The 19618-nt window shown below is 49.0% G+C and overlaps 1 protein-coding gene across 23 annotated transcripts in view; it reads left to right on the top strand.

Moving 5' to 3' along the window:
• MADD (MAP kinase activating death domain) overlaps positions 1 to 11653 on the top strand; it is a 987832-nt gene extending 976179 nt beyond the window's left edge. For 12 of the 23 annotated variants that reach the window (XM_085646564.1, XM_085646561.1, XM_085646573.1 and 9 more), the window contains one exon: positions 10115 to 11038. In XM_085646564.1, the coding sequence (XP_085502690.1) occupies positions 10115 to 10222 (108 nt within the window). In that variant the 3' untranslated portion in view covers positions 10223 to 11038. Of the gene's footprint in view, positions 1 to 10114 lie in introns of all 23 variants that reach the window. The other 11 variants (XM_085646574.1, XM_085646569.1, XM_085646572.1 and 8 more) reach the window with 3 other exon arrangements.
• Positions 11654 to 19618: the final 7965 nt, after the last annotated feature.

The raw sequence follows: 19618 nt of genomic DNA, 5'->3' as shown, positions 1-19618 counted from the left end.
TCCCAGGCTGTCGCCGCTGGGAGGGATGCGGCTAAGTTTACCATCCATTGTGGGTGGATTTTGCCGACTCTCTAGGCAGGACGATTTCTACGTCTGTAGCCCTTCATCGCTATGCCTGGATGAGATCGACTGGCTTTTCAGGGGATGTCCAGAACACCTTGATGGACATGCCCTTTGATGCCCTTCGCCTTTCAGGCGACAAAGCGGACAACGCTCTAGAGCGTTTCAAGGACTCACGGTCTACGTCAAAGTCCTTGGGCCTCTCCAGCTGCCCAGCCCAGACTGCTTTTTGCCCCTTTCATGGCTACGGAAGGGGTGCCCCACTACGTCCCACCCAGAGCCACAGACCGCTGCAAGTTTCCCAACCTTCCCGCGGACGGGGACGTGGAAACCAACGCCGTGGTTCAGGGGGCCCGCGGGCGGGCCAGTCCACCAACCCCCCCTCTGTAGCAGCCTCCAAACCCTCCTAGTCCGACCTTCCAGGCCCATCAAACGCCAGTGGGCGGCAGGATTCGCCATCACTTCCACCACTGGCGCACAATCACATCGGACAGGTGGGTTTGGCAAATAGTCTGAAGGGGCTACTCCCTCACCTTCGAGGATACCCCTCCAGCCATGCCACCTCAATACCACCGCATGTCGGAGGATCACCTGGCACTTTTCCACCAGGAAGTTTTGACTCTCTTGGGCAAGGGAGCCATCGAGCACGTTCCTGCCCCAGAAGTAGGTCGTGGTTGCTATTCCCACTACTTTCTGGTACCCAAGAAGGACAAGGCCCTGCATCCTATTTTGGATCTCAGGAACATCATCCGCTTCCTCCGGAAGGAGAAGTTCAAGATGTTGACGCTCGCTCAGGTCTTGTCTGACCTCGATCCTAGAGACTTGATGGCAGCATTGGACTTGCAGGACACTTATTTTCACGGCCCACCGGCGTTACCTGCTGTTCACGGTAGGCCATGAGCATTTTCAGTTTACCGTGCTCCCCTTTGACCTTACCAGCTCCCCTAGGGTGTTTGCAAAAGTGATGGCGGTGGTCGCAGCTCATCTGCGCAGATCAAGGGTTACAGTCTTCCCCTGTCTTGACGACTGGCTGTTGAAAGCGGGCTCGCCCCAGGCAGTCGTCTTCCACCTCCAGACTATGGCAGACCGCCTGCATTTGCTGGGGTTCTCCATCAATGTGCCAAAGTCACACATGATTCCCTCTCAGAAACTCCTCTTCATCGGAGCGGTTCTGGACACAACACGGTTTCTGGTTTATCCTCCCGAACAGCGAGTCAGGGATATACGGGTTATGATTCCGATCTTTCAGCCTCTATCCGAGGCTTCGGTCAGGATGACCATCCGGCTACTGGGCCTGATGGCCTCCTGCATCCTGCTGGTGGACCATGCCAGATGGCATATGCGGACTCTGCAGTGGGCCCTGAAGTTCCAGTGGGCACTACATCAGGGGAACCTGTCTGATTGCGTCCAGATCTCGGAGGGCTCTGCATACCAATTGCAGTGGTGGCTAATGAACCAGGATTGGCTCAACAGCAGATCCCTCTCCCTTCTCCAACCAGAGTTCACAGTGGTGACCGATGCATCGCCTCTGGGATTGGGCGGCCACATGGGAGATGCGGAGATCAGAGGCCTCAGGTCTCCGGTAGAGTCCGGGCTCCAGATCAACCTTCTGGAGCTTCCGGCGATTCGTCTTGCACTCAAAGCATTCCTTCCCTCTGTCCGGGGAAGAGTGATGCAGGTGTTCACGAACAACACCACCGCCATGTTGTACTGCAACAAACAGGGCGGGGTGGGGTCGTGAACCTTATGTCAGGAGGCCCTGCGCCTATGGACTTGGCTGGAACAGCAGGGCATTTCCCTGGTGGTTCAACTTCTGTCTGGCTCCCTTAACGCCAGGGCAGACAGACTCAGCCATCGGTGCCTAGCGGATCAGTTGACAGCATTTGACCTTCCTCCCGAAGTCTGCAAAGTTTTTTGGTAGCCAGGCGTCCCTCCACAAAGTCGGCATATGCCTCCCGATGGCAAGCATTTTGTAAATATTGTACAGAACGGTCAATCGGCCCTTTGTCTGCCTCCCTTTCAGACATTCTTCTTTTCATCCTGTCTCTTATGCAGCAGGACTCTGCTCCGAGCACTCTAAAGGGTTACCTGTTGACTCTTTCAGCTTTTGTACGGTTGCCAGACCAACCGTCACTATTCAAGTCTCTTATTGTGCGTAGATTTTTGAAGCGGCTTACACATTTTTCCCCTTCACCTTTCATCATGACCCAGTGGGACTTTAAATTGGTTCTCACTTATCTTGTGTGTGCATCATTCGAGTCGCTGCACAATTGCCTCCTCCTGCTGCTCACCATCAAGACAGTCTTTTTAGTGGCAATAACTTCTGCCAGGAGTGTGAGCAAGCTGCAAGCGCTTTCACATCAGCCTCCATACCTGACTGTCTTTCCAGACAAGGTAGTGCTCCACAATAGGGCTTCCTATTTGCCTAAAGTTGTCACACCTTTCCATCTAGGGCAGTCTGTCACCTTGCCCACCTTTTATGCTCCGCCACATCCTTCTACCGAAGACCAACGTCTCCAGTGTCCGGACCAAAAAATAATGTTTTCATTCTACCTTGACCGCACTAAAGAGTCTCGAGTGGACGACCAACTCTTTGTGGGATACGTTGGAGCAAAGAAGGGACATGCTATATGCAAGAGTACTATCTCAAGATGGGTTACCTCTGTGTTAAAATCTGTTACACTCTGGCAAAGAAACAGCCTCTCGAAGGCCTCAGAGTTCATTCCACCGGAGCTAAGGTAGCTACCATTGCTCCCCAGCGTGGTGTTCCTGTCCTTGACATCTGTCAGGTGGGAACATGGACATCCCTGCACATGTTTGCCAAGTATTATTGCCTGGACAATCCGGTCGGTAGGGAGGGCCTCTTTGGCTGTTCGGTCCTACAGGACTTTCTGGTTTAAAACTTTTCCATAGTCCCTCCTCCGGGGAAGGTATTGCTTGAAAATCTGTTCACAAGTAAGGAATCTGTGGCTAGATGTCTCAATCAGATGGCCAAGATACTTACCTTCGGTCTCGCCTTATCTGGTAGAGACATGATCAGATTCCTTACTGACCCACCCATCCTTCCCGCACTGTGGATCAGTTATTCACCTTCAGTGCCCAAGTTGTTAAACACACCACTGTCAGTCAACTTCATGACTCCATGCTCCTGGCATGGAAAGTCGTGAAAAGTACTGACGTCAGCGCGCTGAGGTGGCGCCTATATAGACAACGCGGACATCACAACGACAAACTCGAAGCCCTACGATGTCACACGGAGTCGACCGAAGCCACCTACCGGCACACACGGGTACTGCTAAGAAAAATATTACGGATCCAGCCTGACACCTGGAATTTCACAGGTAAGGAATCTACAGCTAGATCATGTCTCTACCAGATAAGGTGTTACCGAATGTAAGTAACTTGTCCGTTGGTTTGTCCACCTTACCACTGCTAACCAGTGCTAACGTGTATGTACTCTATCCCTAAAAATTGTAAAATTGGACTACACCTACTTGGACATTTAATCTACTTGTAAGTCCCTAGCAAATGTATCTAGGGCCTGTAAATTAAATGCTACTGATGAGCCTGCAGCGCTCATTGTGCATCCCATTAAAGTAGCCTTTAAATCATGTCTCAGGCATGCCACTGCAAGCCTGCAGCAAAGTTTTAAACTGCCATTTTGACCTGCCAAAATATACTTTTTCCAGGCATAAACCTTCCTTTTAAATACATAGAACGCGTCCCTAAGGTAGGCCTTAGAAGATCATAGGGCAGGGTGTATTGTGCTTAAGAAGTCCTGATAGTGAGAAACTCCTAGTTTGTTTTTTGCTACTGCTAGGTCTATCCTTTCCATTGCCTAACACTGGGTTACCTTATCACATTTATTAAGTGTGAGCTTTAGATTGGGAGCAGATAGAAATATTTTGTTTGGACTTAAATAAATTGTAATGTAAGATCCACTTTAATGGTGAAGTCAGATTTTAAGTCACAAGTTTGAAAACGCCACTTTTAGAAAGTTACCATTTTCTTTTCCTGGGCACTTCTGCCTTCTGCCAGTGTCCTGGGGGAAATGACTGTGAATGGTCCTGCTGTTGGGGTTTGTGTATTATACCCAGACAGTGACACAAAGTAGGCTCAGTCTGGGCAGAATGGGCATTCCTGCCAGGATGGCTGGTGGCAGGCTGTGCCGGGCCCCACTTACACTTTAAAGGGATTGCCTCCAGCACAGACAAAGGACCCTGACACCAGCCTCTTGTCACCCTAGACGACTTGGAGCATTGACAGGATAAGGGGTGAGCTTTCCAGAATCAGAGGTAGGGGTAGGGCATGGTGTCAGCCCACACAAAGGTTAGAACCAGGTATAAATATGGACCTCTTGAGCCACTCATCAGTACACTCCTGCATCTATGGACATTACAGCAGGGCTGCGCTGTAACCAGAGAACTGCCCTACTGCTTGAGGACTTCATCCTTCTCTCAGAAGGAAAAATGGGCCTTTTCCCTTCATCCCAGTCTAACCTGAGTGATTCCAAGGATCAGTTGGCTGACCTGTCTGAACTACAGGGACACAACAAGCTCCAGAGGCCTCTCTGCAAATGCCCAGCTGACTTGCTGCAACTGGACCTGCCTGAGCCCTGCTGGAGTGAGTTCCTGATCCCAAAGAGGTGTCTCTCCAGGTTATGGAGCCTTGACTAGATTCAGTTGAGCTGCTCCTAAGAAGAAGGGAGAAATCCTAAAGTTTTAGGCTCTACGAGCCTGCAAACATGCCAGTTTGTGATGAGACTCTGCCGCCTGGGATGACAGCCGACGTTTTGATGATAGCATTTGCTGTTCTTGCCAAAGGTGCAGGCTGTAAAAAGGCTATCCTTGTCAGGGGGCGGGGGGGCAAAAGTTAGATCCTGAGATATTTTCTGATCCTGAAAGGAGGGGTACCTCTGCCCAGTTTTGAATTTGAGATTTCTGGACAGTGGTAGAGCTCAGTGGGACAAGTTCTGTGGCCTGACTCTCAGGTGGTCTTTCCCAGGCCACCAAAGAAAACCCCCTTTGTGTGTGTAGTTTTAGCCTCAGAAGCCACACTAAAGCTGCACCCCTGAGGAAAGAACTCTCCTTTGTCCCCAAGCTTGTGCATTCACTGGTGGTCCCAGCATGAGGGATGTCCAGAGTCACGAGCTGTAACATATTGCTGGACATGCCAGCATTCCTAGTGCAGGTCCACCTGTGAATGTGAACACTGTGGGGCCCCGGAGAATCAATCATGTCTACAAAGCCCAGAATGTATCCAGTATAAGTCCCTCTGTGTTACTCATAAAATCGTCTGTGGCTCGGTAACCTTGGAATTGGCTACTGTGCTCAGCCCATTTTGCCTCCCAAGATGCATCTGCTCTGTAACCTATGTTTATGGCTTCCCCCAATCAAAAGGGTCGGACAGGAGGTGTTTGATACCTGGCTCAGCTGCTTTGGACCTGAAAAGAAATGACAGCACCTTAGTTTAGGAAGTCCCTGGAAAGCTTTTTGTTCTTTTAACTTTGATTAGGTTAGAGTACAGTCCATCTGTTCTTTTTTCACCGGAATATGATTTTTGAAAGGATTATGTATTACCTTGTCATGATCCTTATATTCTTGTCAAGTAACATCTCTTTCATGGAAGATGGCTATTGTGTTTGCCAAGAGGGTTAATGCGTTACAGGCTCTTTCAGCATCTGCTCCCGTCTCTGTGTTTTCTAAGGAAAGGATGAGTCTGGCAGTAAAACAGTCATTTCATTTCATTTCATAAGGCTTTATTCGGAGCAAAAAACAAGTCCATAAAAGCTTAGCATTAAAAAGACAACAGTATAAAACAACAGTCAAAAGCAGGAGATACAACAGTTTAAAAAGGTTAAAAAAGCATACTTTTCCTTGCATTAATTGATTTAAGGAGAAAGGTAGCCGTATAAAAACAAACGTCAGGGTGATGTAAGTTAAAAAGCAAGCTCATGCAGTCTCGTATTGTCCTGACTCCAAATTTAGCAAACAGGGGTTTCAAATAAGCAATCCGCAGGTATTTGTACAGCTGACAGAGCAAAAGAAAGTGCACAGTGCTTTGGGAGGTGGTATTGTCACACGGACAAGGGCCAGCGGGATGTAAATGCTGAGAGGGGAAAGCAACAAGGTTGTGGACTACTCCGGTTCTAAGTCTAGACAACACAAACCGATGTGCCTTCCAGGTCACTTGTGACAAATACGGTTGGAAGCCCACAAATTCATTTAAATCATAATAAAGAACACAGAGTGAGAGTTCAGAACTATTTTGATGCCTTCTGGTGGAAAGCTGTTGTAAAAAACCGTGCTTAAGTTCGATTTTAGACAGCTCAGTAGCCCCACATCGATCCGCAATGATGTTAATGTTAAAGATCTCACGAAAATTATCCACAATATACTTTAACCATGGGATCTTTAAATGATGGTCCAAAGAGAGGCAATCAGAAATAATGGCTCTGCACAATGAGGTCTCTTCTTTTATCCAAATGGAACGCCATAGCATCAGTGGCCTAAGGAGAATCAAGTCGGCAAGATGGTGAATACCCAGTTTATTGTGTACTAAAGCATTAGAAACGGAGCTTGGCAGGCACAAAAGTCTCTTCAAGAATACATTCTCCTCAACCTGAAGAGACCCTGCCGGGGCGTGGCCCCAAAGGCCCGCTCCGTACAAGGCAATCGAGACACAACGGGACTGAACATTTTTAAAACAGTCTTCGGATGGATAGTTTTCCTTGTAAACTCCTCACCTCTTGAATCCCCTCCATGCGCGGACTGGATGCGAACAATTCGGAATGGATTGTCTGTGCCAGTAGGTGGCCCTCCAATCCTTCCTTGCAGCGGAACCTTCCTGGACATGGCATCACGAGAGCCATATAAGAACTACCCGGGGTTCAGACATCTGCTCCCTTTTCGTTCAGTGAAACAATCAACAAAAGAAAATCACCCTGCCGCTGATAGGTTAAAGCGGATTATCTCACTCTTATCTGGGACAAATGTTCCCACAGAAAGACCAAACCACACGAAGAAAGATAATAATATGTATAAATGAATACATCAAAATACAATCGTTTAATACCAAATTCTGTCAATACATTCTTTGACAAGATGTTTTATAGCTTCTCACTCCTCACTTTGATGGCGCATTTCGGGCAACAAGTGCCCTTGTCCACATACGGAGCGCAGTCCTCCATACTGTTTTAAAATGCATTGTACACACCCCCCTTTCCCTCCGTGTCACATGTTAATGAACATAAAGAAAATACTTTCGACATAGGCTCATTATAGAAACATCTTATATCCTTTGTTATTGTCATAGACGTTTTTTGAATATATATTATATATCTTTTCAATAAATACACCGTAGTACAAAGTTAATATTTAATGAATAATGTAAAAATAAACCACGTTTTCGTCCGCCACTGAAACAGCATACACACCTCCCCATCCATACCTACTCGCATTTCATAGCACTCACAATACACCAACAACTCTGACCTATCACACGCTGGACTGTGTTCTGTTGGATATTCGCCATCTATATACACAGAAAAAGTTGCAGAACAACCGTAGCACAAGAGCATACCTCCATACGCTAACAATCCGCTTGATATCTCATGAAATATTCAGTGTGTACTAGGTACATTTGTGTATTCAGATACATCAGCTCATAGTAATGCCAGAGTCTTAATCAGTCGCTGTTCCATCCATAGATATAGTAATTGCCATGGGCTTCTTAGTACAGCCCTGGCATCCTGATGCTCCTGTTGTAGTCTGCGCCGACCCGCATTTCGGTGACTACCACATAAGGGGAGACTCCTTCATCAGGACGCTCATGTAAGATGTTCCAACAGGTAATAATGGAATGGAGTGTGGGAGACAAAAAAGAAGCAAAGGTATCTATTTACTTGGACGAAAAACTGGAAAATGGACAATAAGCTAGGGGGCACACTGCAACAAACTGTGTCCGTTTGGGTAAAAGCAATCGATTTCTCAGGACAGACAGTGGTCTTCCTTGTCCGGTGGAGCCAAGGTTGCTCTCACAAGGCACAATGTCTCTCGCTAGCAGAATATATTCGATAATCAAAGTTCCAGGATTGACAGGATCACAGCTGGGAATACCTTTCCAATCAGTGCCCACCGAAGTGAAACCCAAGTGCTCTTCTTAGAACAATAATTTTTGTTAAAAGAATAATTTTCTGCAGTGTGTGCAGGATGTCACCTTCCAGAAAATCCCAGTTCAATGCACTACCTATCCTGCCATTGGCAGAAGTCCATATCAGACTGGTGTGAGGAGCACGAGTCCTCTACAGGCAAGGAAGGGAGTGCGCAGCAGAGACTCTGGGAACTGATGTGGAACCAGGGCTGGTGTCCGCCTGACAGCCAGTCTCTTAGAGGGAGGTGAGGGACATCACCTGAAGTGTGCACAGCTGTCCTAATGCCCCCAGAAGCTTAACTTCAAGGGAGAAGGACCCTGCTAACCCCGCAGGAGGAGTATCCATGCAGGAAGAAGTGAAGTGTAGCACCTCTCCGGTGTCTACAGAGCTCCCTGAAGAGAGGACTGATGGAAAGCAGTCCATTGGACCCAGGTGTCAGCAGGCCCACAAAGCCCTGTTGCTTACTGTTAGACCTGGCACCTTGGCGTGGGTCTCCTTTACATTTTTTGCTGTTGCCTCATGTGTTTTTGCTGGTTACAGATGCTTTGGGCACTGTGCCACTTCATGTTCAGTGCCACTTCATGTTCAGTGCCACAGTGCGAGTGCTCCCTATGGTAAATTGATGTATTGATTACTGATTCCATGATTGACTGATTTGGTTTACTTGTCAGACCCTAGTATAGTGCACTAAGTGTGCCCAGGGCTTGTAAACCAAATGCTGCTGGTGGGCTTGCAACACTGGTTGTGCCACCCACAGGAGCAGCCTGTAAAACGTGTCTAAGGTCTGCCATTGCAGAGACTGCGTGCAGTCTGGTACTGCCATGTTGACTGGGCAAGTGCTCCCACTTGCCAGTCCCTAAACCTTCCCTTAACTTCATATTAGTCACCCCATATGGTAGGCCCAAAGGCAAGGTGCATTGTAAGTAGAAGGTAGGACATGCCCTGGTGTGTGTGGCATGTCCTGATAGTGAATTACAGCCATTTTCGTTTTTCACTATTGAAGACTACCGTGAGTGAGTGAGTGAGTGTTAGTGTGGCATCTGACTTTATGGTGTTTTGGAAACGCGCCTCCCTGCAGCCAAACTTATTTTATTGTAGCCAATCTTCCAAGACCAATGTGGTGTCGCTGCCTATCTGTGGGATCGATCTGGGTTTTCCTGTTCACATGCTTGTCTAAGGGTTTACGTGTTCCCCCCCCCCCCCCAACCTGTGATATGACCATCAGTTTCTTCAGGCCTAGGTCACAGGGACTGCCTGACCACATACTTCTGATCGGGGTTGATGGAGAGATCATATCGGATGAATTCAACAACAATGATGCAAGTTCGTTATTATACGCACATATTTTGTGGCATGCATTGATATTGTATGTTCCAATTCTAACACCATGCTATCCCAGTAGGTCTCGTCTAACCTTTACATCTCCATAGGGAAGAGCCCTTGAGTAAGGTTCTTAAGTAGTTTTGTGTGAAAAGATAAAAAGAGTGATATCGAGGGCACGGTTGGCTCCCTGCATCGAGGAACACTGCTTAATCTGGCATTGTGCCTTCCACTGCGTAACAGTAGCACCACCTAGTGTTTATTACTGCAAAATAAAGGTTTTCTTGAGTCCATGATGAGAAGAAAAACTATTGAAAGCCATGTTTATCATATGATATGTTACTCCTTCAAGATGCTTTACTCTCTTCTTTCCTTGTCTGCGCCTTCATCATCCTTTCACCCTTTTTGCACTGGTGTTTGTTCTATTTCTCTTTAACTACACACTGGCAACCCCATATCTTCCTTCTGTCTTCTGCCCTCAAGCCCTTTTTAGGTCTGTAATTTTACCATTTGCAATTTCTCAATGCTGCCCTTTCATTTGTTCTCTACCTTTAATCTTTTTTTCTCTTTCTCCTATTCTAGGCTCATGAGATCTGCTATTCTGTGTTATGTCTTTTCTCGTACGTGGCTGCAATTCGTGGGAAAGAAGCTGAAATTAAAAGCAAACCCTCGCGACCAGTCTCCAGCTGATCCATGTTGGGCATCCCTTCCGCGGGGAGGGGCTCAGAGATCTCTCCAGTCCTCTCACTGTGCTTTCAGACTTCAAGCCACTGCCTTGCATGGAGAAAGGGCCTCATACTTGTGTTTTTGCAGTTTTCAGCAGTACTAAGTGGCGTTCTTTCAGGAGACCAGATGGTTTTCCTCTGGTTTCCCACCAGGCCCTGATCAGTCCTCTCACTGCCTGCTGGATCCGTTGCCTCCAGCTGAGAACCCTTTGCTTTATGAATCTGAAGCCTTTGGACCAGACTGTCTGTCTGTTTCCAGAATCCGTTCATCATCTTGAAGTGGTCATTCTGTGTTATGTTTGTGATATGATGCTCTGTCACTTTATCTCCCCTCCTCATGCAACCACACGTCTCTGTCCTTTTCTTCATTCTTTTTCCTCTCATTTTTTCTTTTTGTGGTTCTTTCTCCACACATTCTTCCCTTTTATGCATTGCTGCCCAGTTGTTTCCTTTTCATCTCTTCATATCTCATTTTCCATATGTTTCTCTGCAGTTTTCCCCACTTGCTAGCAGGTGTTGAGGTGACTACAAGATCTGATGGAACATTAATGAACATGTGCAAGTCTCCTCTGCACCCTCCTCCGTAGGTCCCACGAGTGAGCCACTGCGTCAATTGTGGAACCCCTTCTGCTCTCTGGTCTGCATATCTTGTGTGTGCGCGCATCTTGTACTCACCCACGCACGTACTGGTCAGAGAGTACTTTAAGGCACCATATTCACTTTGGTACTTTTCCCGCTGTACAGGAAAGTATTACAATTAAACAGCAATAGCTTGTGTGTGTGTGTGTGTGTGTGTGTGTTTTTTTAAGGTATGATGGCACATTAGTTGCAGAGTATACCCATAGGTATGCCAGACTGTGCTTGTACGCAGTGACCTAGTGTATGCAGTGCATGCTGCTATGGGTGAATGAAGAGCGACAATTCTCTGTGTAATAACATACATAAAGGGTCTGTTGTCACAGACCGTGGGTGGATACCAGTGTGCAAGTATCCTGTGTTTCCTATGATCCTGGAGAATCCCTCCCTACTTGTATATAGCAAAATTGCATTTGCCACTCCACGTTGCAGAAGCACACTGTCTGCAGCATAAGCATTGGCTGCCCTATGGTGTGGGTGAACATTGCACTTCCTGAGTGTTGGCTGAGCCCTGCTGCATAGTTGTGTATGCTTGTGCATCTGTGGCATTCACTTGCTGCGCACTGCGAGTTGACCGTATCATACTGTGGTTGTCCGTTGATTTACTGGGCGTTAACTGTATCCTTATATTGTTGCCCATTGACTCCATGAATGTGCTCTACATTTAGAAATGGCTAGCATTTGTATCGTCCTGAGTACGAAGAGCTGCTGAGCCTCCTCCCTGCCCTAGCAGTACTGTACATACACCTCCCGACCCTGCTTTCTCCACTATCGGAGCTGTACGGAGAGCTGCCGAGCCTCCTCTCTGCTCTAGTAGTTCTGTATGTACGCCTGCCGACCCTGCTTTCTCCACTGTCAGAGCTGTACGGAGAGCTGCCGAGCCTCCTCTCTGCTCTAGTAGTACTGTACATACACCTCCCGACCCTGCTTTCTCCACTATCAGAGCTGTACGGAGAGCTGCCGAGCCTCCTCTCTGCTCTAGTAGTACTGTATGTACGCCTGCCGACCCTGCTTTCTCCACTATCAGAGCTGTACTGAGAGCTGCCGAGCCTCCTCTCTGCTCTAGTAGTACTGTATGTACGCCTGCCGACCCTGCTTTCTCCACTATCAGAGCTGTACGGAGAGCTGCCGAGCCTCCTCTCTGCTCTAGTAGTACTGTATGTACGCCTGCCGACCCTGCTGTCTCCACTATCAGAGCTGTACTGAGAGCTGCCGAGCCTCCTCTCTGCTCTAGTAGTACTGTATGTACGCCTGCCGACCCTGCTTTCTCCACTATCAGAGCTGTACGGAGAGCTGCCGAGCCTCCTCTCTGCTCTAGTAGTACTGTATGTACGCCTGCCGACCCTGCTGTCTCCACTATCAGAGCTGTACGGAGAGCTGCCGAGCCTCCTCTCTGCTCTAGTAGTACTGTATGTATGCCTGCCGACCCTGCTTTCTCCACTGTCAGAGCTGTCTGAAGAGATGCCGAGCCTCCTCTCTGCCCTGGCTGCACTTTCTGTATACCTGCTGTCCACCATCTTTCCACTATCAGATCAGTATGAAGACCTGCTGACCCCTCTCACTCCACTATCACAGCTTCATGGAGACCTGCTGAGCCCCTCCCAGCTTTGCCAGGTCAGTATTCCCTTAAAGATCTGCTGAATCTTCTGTGTGTTTCCCAGGCCTTATACTTTTGAATTTTCCCTGAGTTGAACCACATCTGCATCCTGTATCTATGATCTAGTGATGCCTGCTCGTCTTGGTCTGAATCACTGTGTGACCTGCTGAGATTACCCTTTCCTGACTGTTCTTTCCATCGTTCTGGCCTGCACTGCTGGGATCTTATTATTGTAAATGCAGCCTGTTTTGTCTTGTCTGTGTCTTGCCGAAACAATATTATGGTATCTGAGACCTGCTGAGCTCATGCCTCAGTCCTGCCAGGCCCCCACTACAGCAGAGATGACCCCTGAGGACCATCGAGCACTGTGTCTCATAGGTGCTGTGTCTGTTCTATGCCCCGCCATGGCCCAACCCCTGCACGGGAGGCCTAGAGAGCCCTCTGTGTCCTGCCAGGTCCACACTATTGCAGAAGTGACCCATGAGGACCTTCTTTCTGGCTGGCTGAGGTCACATTATTCTATCTAAGACTTGCTGTGTCTATTCTCTGTCCTGCTAGGTCCATGCTCCTGTGGGAGAGACCCTGGAGGCATCTTCTCTGTCCTGCCAGGTCCATACTCCTGTGGGAGTGACCCTGGAGGCATCTTCTCTGTCCTGCCAGGTCCATTCTCCTCTGTGGGACACCCGTGGAGGTGTCTTCTCTGTCCTGCTAGGTCCACGTTCCTGTGTGGGACACTCGTGAAGGCCTCTTCTCTGTCCTGCCAGGTCCATACTCCTGTGTGAGACACCCGTGGAGGCCTGTTCTCTGTCGGGCCAGGTCCATACTCCTGTGTGGGACACCCGTGGAGGCCTCTTCTCCGTGCGGCCAGGTCCAGACTGTTGTCTCTTCTCTGTCCTGCCAAGTCCACCCTCCTGTGGGGGAGACCCCTGAAACCCTCTTCTCTGTCCTGCTTCAGCCACATTACTATACCTTCCCTGATCAACGTCTGTCTTTCTCCAGCCTTGATGCTGTCTTCAAGATTTGCTCAATCTATCCTGGGTCCTGTCAAAGCTACATTATTGTGACATTGTCCTGCTCAGTCTGGTCTCTTTCAAAGCCGATAATTTGAAGTCTGAGCCTTCACTGTCTTACCCGATTCCTATCGCTATACCAAGATCTGCTGATTAGACCCATTCATGACAGTACTTTTTGTAGCCCTGCTGGCCTGTCGCTGTTACAGTCCTGCAGCGCATCTGTTCTGCTCGAGTCGTGTAACTACTGTGACAATCTTCTGGATGGCCTTCAGGTCCGGCCGAGATTTGTATTGTTTTTGAGACCTGCACCGCCTTCAGGTCTGGCCGAGATTTGTATTGTTTTTGAGACCTTCTGAGACCCTTCTCTGTCCTACAACGCGACATTACTATTCCTAATGGATACTTTTCAGGCAGATTTGTCAGCTGAGGGGGTATCTCCAGGTGGTACCAGAGCATCTTCCAGACCAGATCCACTCTGTGTCCCCTTGAAGTTATGGCCAGAGTTCCATAAAGGGACCAACTCTGCCAGTGTATTCATTCAATCACCGCACAACAGCGTTGGATCTGAACCTACACCTGTATTTCCTTTTTGTGCTGCCATGTGTGAAACAGGTTGTTGCCTCTATAGTTGGGTTATTAAACCTAAAATGTGGTTTGTTCTTTGCAGAACTACATCCAGCAGTTATGTTCCTGACCATCACTATAGGAATTTGTTCTTAAATCGCATCTCATGCTCCCCAAGTATATCAGAGAAGGCGAGCCAAACTTGTACTTGCTCTTCTTACATAGAAAAGGCTCCTCTCTGCCGCTATTCCTGTGAGGCCATGACAGTGCCTGGAGAAGATGAATAATCTTCACCCTGCAAAAGGGGAAGAAATGAAAGTGGTCAGACTCCAAGACTTCCTCCTCAGGTTCAGTGTCGGACCTGCGCCAAGAGTAGGAGGAGCGTAAGGGTTTGTGACGTCTGGGTTCCTGGTCTTCAGTGAATCCCCAATCTGTCCTCAAGAGGCTTCATTTTGACTACTGCTTCCTGTGCAGGGGGCGTCGTTTGAAGGGATCAGTACCACTATGCTGCAGGTGTACCCCAGACTCCTCAGCCCAGTGCCACTGTCACTCCTTTGCTGGGTCCCTTTGTTCAGGATCCGCTGGTTCTCCCCAGAGGTCAATGGCTCTGGGGCGCTTGGCTCCCCACTGTACTGAAGTGCTCTTTGCAGCTTCAGTAATAGTCAGACTTTGCCCCTTTATCAGTGCCACAGGTAGACGTCCAGCCAGCATAGGAAGTAGAACTAATTTAATGCAAAAGAGCTCGTCGCGTCCTCTCTGATGAGGAAATCAGGATAATGAAGGTGTCTGGGCTCTCTGGTGCTTTTCCTAAGCCTCTGGCCGAAGGGTCTTAGCAAGAGTTTTTGGACACTCTTGATTCAAGTAAAGAAGGTGGGCGCCTTTTGCTCTTTGAATATTTTTCATGCGCTTTATCTAGGCAGCCAGGGCTACGATAACCGCTGGGCTCTTGGCCAAACTATTTTTGCGAGCTTGGTCAGTGCGGCCAGACACATTCTTCCAGTTAAGATACATCAACCGGATGCTTCCAATTTCTGAGCTGGAATCTGACTTTACGTGGTGGGTGCTATGAGGCCTCCTGAGCTGCCAGTCAAGTTTTGACCTGGAATCTGACTTTACGTGGCGGGAGCTATGAGTCCTCCTGAGCTGCCAGTCAAGTTCTGAGCTGGAATCTGACTTTACGTGGTGGGTGCTATGAGGCCTCCTGAGCTGCCAGTCAAGTTCTGAGCTGGAATCTGACTTTACGTGGTGGGAGCTATGAGGCCTCCTGAGCTGCCAGTCAAGTTCTGAGCTGGAATCTGACTTTACGTGGTGGGAGCTATGAGTCCTCCTGAGCTGCCAGTCAAGTTCTGAGCTGGAATCTGACTTTACCTGGTAGGAGCTATGAGGCCTCCTGAGCTCCTAGTCAAGTTCTGAGCTGGAATCTGACTTTACGTGGTGGGAGCTATGAGGCCTCCTGAGCTCCCAGTCAAGTTCTGAGTTGGAATCTGACTTTACGTGGTGGGAGCTATGAGGCCTCCTGAGCTCCCAGTCAAGTTCTGAGCTGGAATCTGACTTTACGTGGTGGGAGCTATGAGGCCTCCTGAGCTCCCAGTCAAGTTCTGAGCTGGAATCTGACTTTACGTGGTGGGAGCTATGAGGCCTCCTGTGCTCCCAGTCAAGTTCTGAGCTGGAATCTGACTTTACGTGGTGGGTGATATGAGGCCTCCTGAGCTCCCAGTCTAGTGAAGATGGAATGTCGAATTGTATTCGCAACTTTCAGCAGGAGATAAGAAATACATGTTCGATATGCTCTTCAGTGAGCGTTGGACTGTGATGAAGTCACTTGAGCATTTCAAGGAGAACAGGATCAGAGCAGAGGGTTTGCAGTGTCCATGCAGAATACAGAAAGTAAGACTTTTTGGCAGACAAGTTAGAGCATAGTGTGATCCTTCTGGAATGCTGAAGGTGATTTTAGACTTCCATCTTTAAAAGAAAGTCACATTTTGGTCTTTTTCCATTTTGGTCTTTTTCCAACACCTCGCCCTTCAAAGTAAAAGGGACAGTTGCAACTCCTGAATCCTGAAAGATTCTTCATTGGTATTTCGAGAGAGGCACCGGTTCAGGAATTTCCATATGCCAGTAGAGGCAAGATAGTGAATAAAGGCCCTTTTCCCACTGGATTGTTTTTTTTTTGTTGCTTCTAGTGGAGCAGGACACAGGGTGCTGCTTCCTCTCTCCTCGCACTTTGATGAGAGGTCTCAGTGGCACGCGGAGCCTCCGAGTATACTTCCAGGAAGCATTTCTAACTGAATATAAAGCCTTGTATGAAGTGAGATTCGGCCAAGCTTCTCTTTCGGAGTCTCTTCCGTTTCGGCCTAGTAACTAACCTCAGACCTGGCATTGTGTCTTTCTTTCTTACTCCAGTGGGCTCTGTCTTTTTCAGTTTAGGTGCCGCAGGAAAAAGTATTCAGTGTGCGAAATATCTTTTCCGTCTGTAGTACATTTAAAGGTGGCTACTAGGTCTTCCTACAAGTTATTCCTTGCTCTCATTCATTCACTCTTCTGAAGATGAGAATATGGTATGTCCTTGATCATGTTTTTCTACCCATCTCTGTGGCGGGTGAGAATAAAGACAGAGTTGATGTCACTGGAATAGGCGGGACCTCTTTGGCGCTAAACCATCTCTTCCATAACATCTATGCAGCTCTGTTCCTGATGTTGTTCTCATGTCCAGATGTTTGCTCATCCTTCCTGGTGCTTGGATGTATTGACTTGGATGAGTCGCAATATCTTTTAGCAAAAGCTTGTCCACAGGCAAGAAGCAATTTAACTTATCTGCTGAGTCTTCTCTCTGGCAAACTAGGGACTTATGAATTTAGAGTTTTAACCCTTCCTTCTATAAACTTTCTAACTCTCCGTTCTGTCTTATCCGGACTGTAATGTTCTATTTCAGATCTGATGATCTGTTGTTTTTTTTGCCTGGGTATTATTGCGTCTCTTGGATGTAATCGGGCTTTTCTGGTTTGTTTTCAGCTAAGCTTTCGTGGTCTTGTTGCGCCTCCTCGTGCCACATTCTTTCCATTGCATTCCAGCTGATCATCCTTTTTCAACTGTCCCATGTCATTGTCTTCTTGCTCTATCGAGCCTGCTCTCCATCTCCGTCCAGCTCCATTTCATGATGTGAGCCCAGCTGAGCATCCACTTTGTCAAATCCCCTGCCATTCTCACGTCCTGCTGAGGGTCCATATCCTGCTGAGGGTCCACACCCTGCTGAGGGTCCATGTCCTGCTGAGGGTCCACTTTGTCAAATCCCCTGCCATTCTCATGTCCTGCTGAGGGTCCACGTCCTGCTGAGGGTCCACGTCCTGCTGAGGGTCCACGTCCTGCTGAGGGTCCATGTCCTGCTGAGGGTCCGCGCCCTGCTGAGGGTCCGCGTCCTGCTGAGGGTCCGCGTCCTGCTGAGGGTCCGCGTCCTGCTGAGGGTCTGCGCCCTGCTGAGGGTCTGCGCCCTGCTGAGGGTCTGCGCCCTGCTGAGGGTCTGCGCCCTGCTGAGGGTCTGCGTCCTGCTGAGGGTCTGCGTCCTGCTGAGGCTCCGCGCCCTGCTGAGGCTCCGCGCCCTGCTGAGGCTCCGCGCCCTGCTGAGGGTCCGCGCCCTGCAGAGGGTCCGTGTCCTGCAGAGGGTCCGTGTCCTGCAGAGGGTCCGTGTCCTGCAGAGGGTCCGTGACCTGCAGAGGGTCCGCGCCCTGCTGAGGGTCCGCGTCCTGCTGAGGGTCCGCGTCCTGCTGTGGGTCCATGTCCTGCTGAGGGTCCACTTTGTCAAATCCCCTGCCATTCTCACGTCCTGCTGAGGGTCCACGTCCTACTGAGGGTCCACGTCCTGCTGAGGGTCCACTTTGTCAAATCCCCTGCCATTCTCACGTCCTGCTGAGGGTCCACGTCCTGCTGAGGGTCCACACCCTGCTGAGGGTCCATGTCCTGCTGAGGGTCCGCGTCCTGCTGAGAGTCCGCGTCCTGCTGAGGGTCTGCGTCCTGCTGAGGCTCCGCGTCCTGCTGAGGCTCCGCGTCCTGCTGAGGCTCCGCATCCTGCTGATGCTCCGCGCCCTGCTGAGGCTCCGCGCCCTGCTGAGGCTCCGCGCCCTGCAGAGGGTCCGTGTCCTGCAGAGGGTCCGTGTCCTACAGAGGGTCCGTGTCCTGCTGAGGGTCCATGTCCTGCTGAGCATCCACTCAGTCATAATCCCTGACATCATGTGAAGTCCTGCTGAGTCTCCTCTCGATTCCAGTGTCACTGCGTTACATTTGTTCATTCTCCACAACGCTCCAGACTGTGGCATTGTATCTGGGTTTATACTTTCTTCTCATTGCTGCCTCTGTGATGCTCTTGTGTGGACTCCATTTGAGTGGAGTCCTTCTGGCTTACTGGAGAGTTGTTAAAGGAATATCTTCTGCTTTGTGAGTGCCCTATACTTTGCACAGATCATTGTTCTAAACTTTGGAGTGCTTTGCCGTGCTGTTGTGCGTCCCCCGTTCTGTATGCACAGTCCACTGCCTGAGTGACTGCTGTACTCCTGCAAAGTTCAGCTGCACTTTCATGTGGTTTTTCTCATGCTGCATGCATGTGCTCCTGTACCACAGACCAAGGGCGGTCTGTGCACACAGCGCTCGCTCTTCTAAACTTTAGCGAGTGCCTATGTTATGCACAGACCTCCCTATGCCTGGCACCATAAGCGTTTCCTGTACAATGTGGAGAGAGAGATCTGCCCTGCTGGTGTCTCAGTGCTATGAACTGACTGCTGCTTTGCAGTTGGATGTTCCGCTTGCTGACTTGAGACCTTAACCAATGACTGCAGGTCGCTGTACTTCATAACATAGACATCATGAGAGCTCCGCTGTGTACTGAGGGTCCTCCATGCGTGATGTGTGTATGTTTCGGGTCTGCACTGGACTTTAAATTGCGTTGAGTGGTGCCTCCATGCGCTTTGCTTTGTTTTTTGGTACCTCTTAAGTGTCCCCATGTTCTGCACAAAGCTATGTACTGGATTATGTGTGATGACTCAAGTTGTCCTCAGACCTATTTTATTTCCCCTCCTGCCTGCACGTAGATCTGTACTGCTTTGTGGGCATCTTTGTGCTCCCTGCAGATTTTGTTTCTGAGCTCTGGTTTCGCCCATGCTATCTATGCGCAAGGCTCTGTACTACACTATGGATGCCTCAACGATGTCCACAGACCACTTCTGTTTGAATCGGTCTATTAACTCCCATGCTGTGTATATGCATTTTCCTTGTGATAGTGTTTTTGTTTTTCTGACAAGAGTCCAGAGATCTTCCTGAAACAGGACTGTGCTTTGCCTATCCCCCAGCGCTTCTTGACCGTCGCCCCGGGTACAGTGCTGCCAAGCAGTACACAACTCTGCAGTAACTAGTTACATTCCTCCTAAGTTTAACTCCCGCTTTTCATGTCTGTATATGGTGTTCAGGTTGAGTGGGAGAGTGTTGTAAATATTCTGTCTTAAATCTATTTATAGAAACCTGTACAGTTGCCAGGGTGTAAAAATAAAGTGTCAACCCTTCATCT

The sequence above is a fragment of the Triturus cristatus genome, chromosome 3_1 (assembly GCF_964204655.1).
Source record: "Triturus cristatus chromosome 3_1, aTriCri1.1, whole genome shotgun sequence".
Lineage (NCBI taxonomy): Eukaryota > Metazoa > Chordata > Amphibia > Caudata > Salamandridae > Triturus > Triturus cristatus.
Note: the sequence above shows the minus strand (reverse complement) of the source record. Positions and strands in the feature narration are given on the sequence as shown.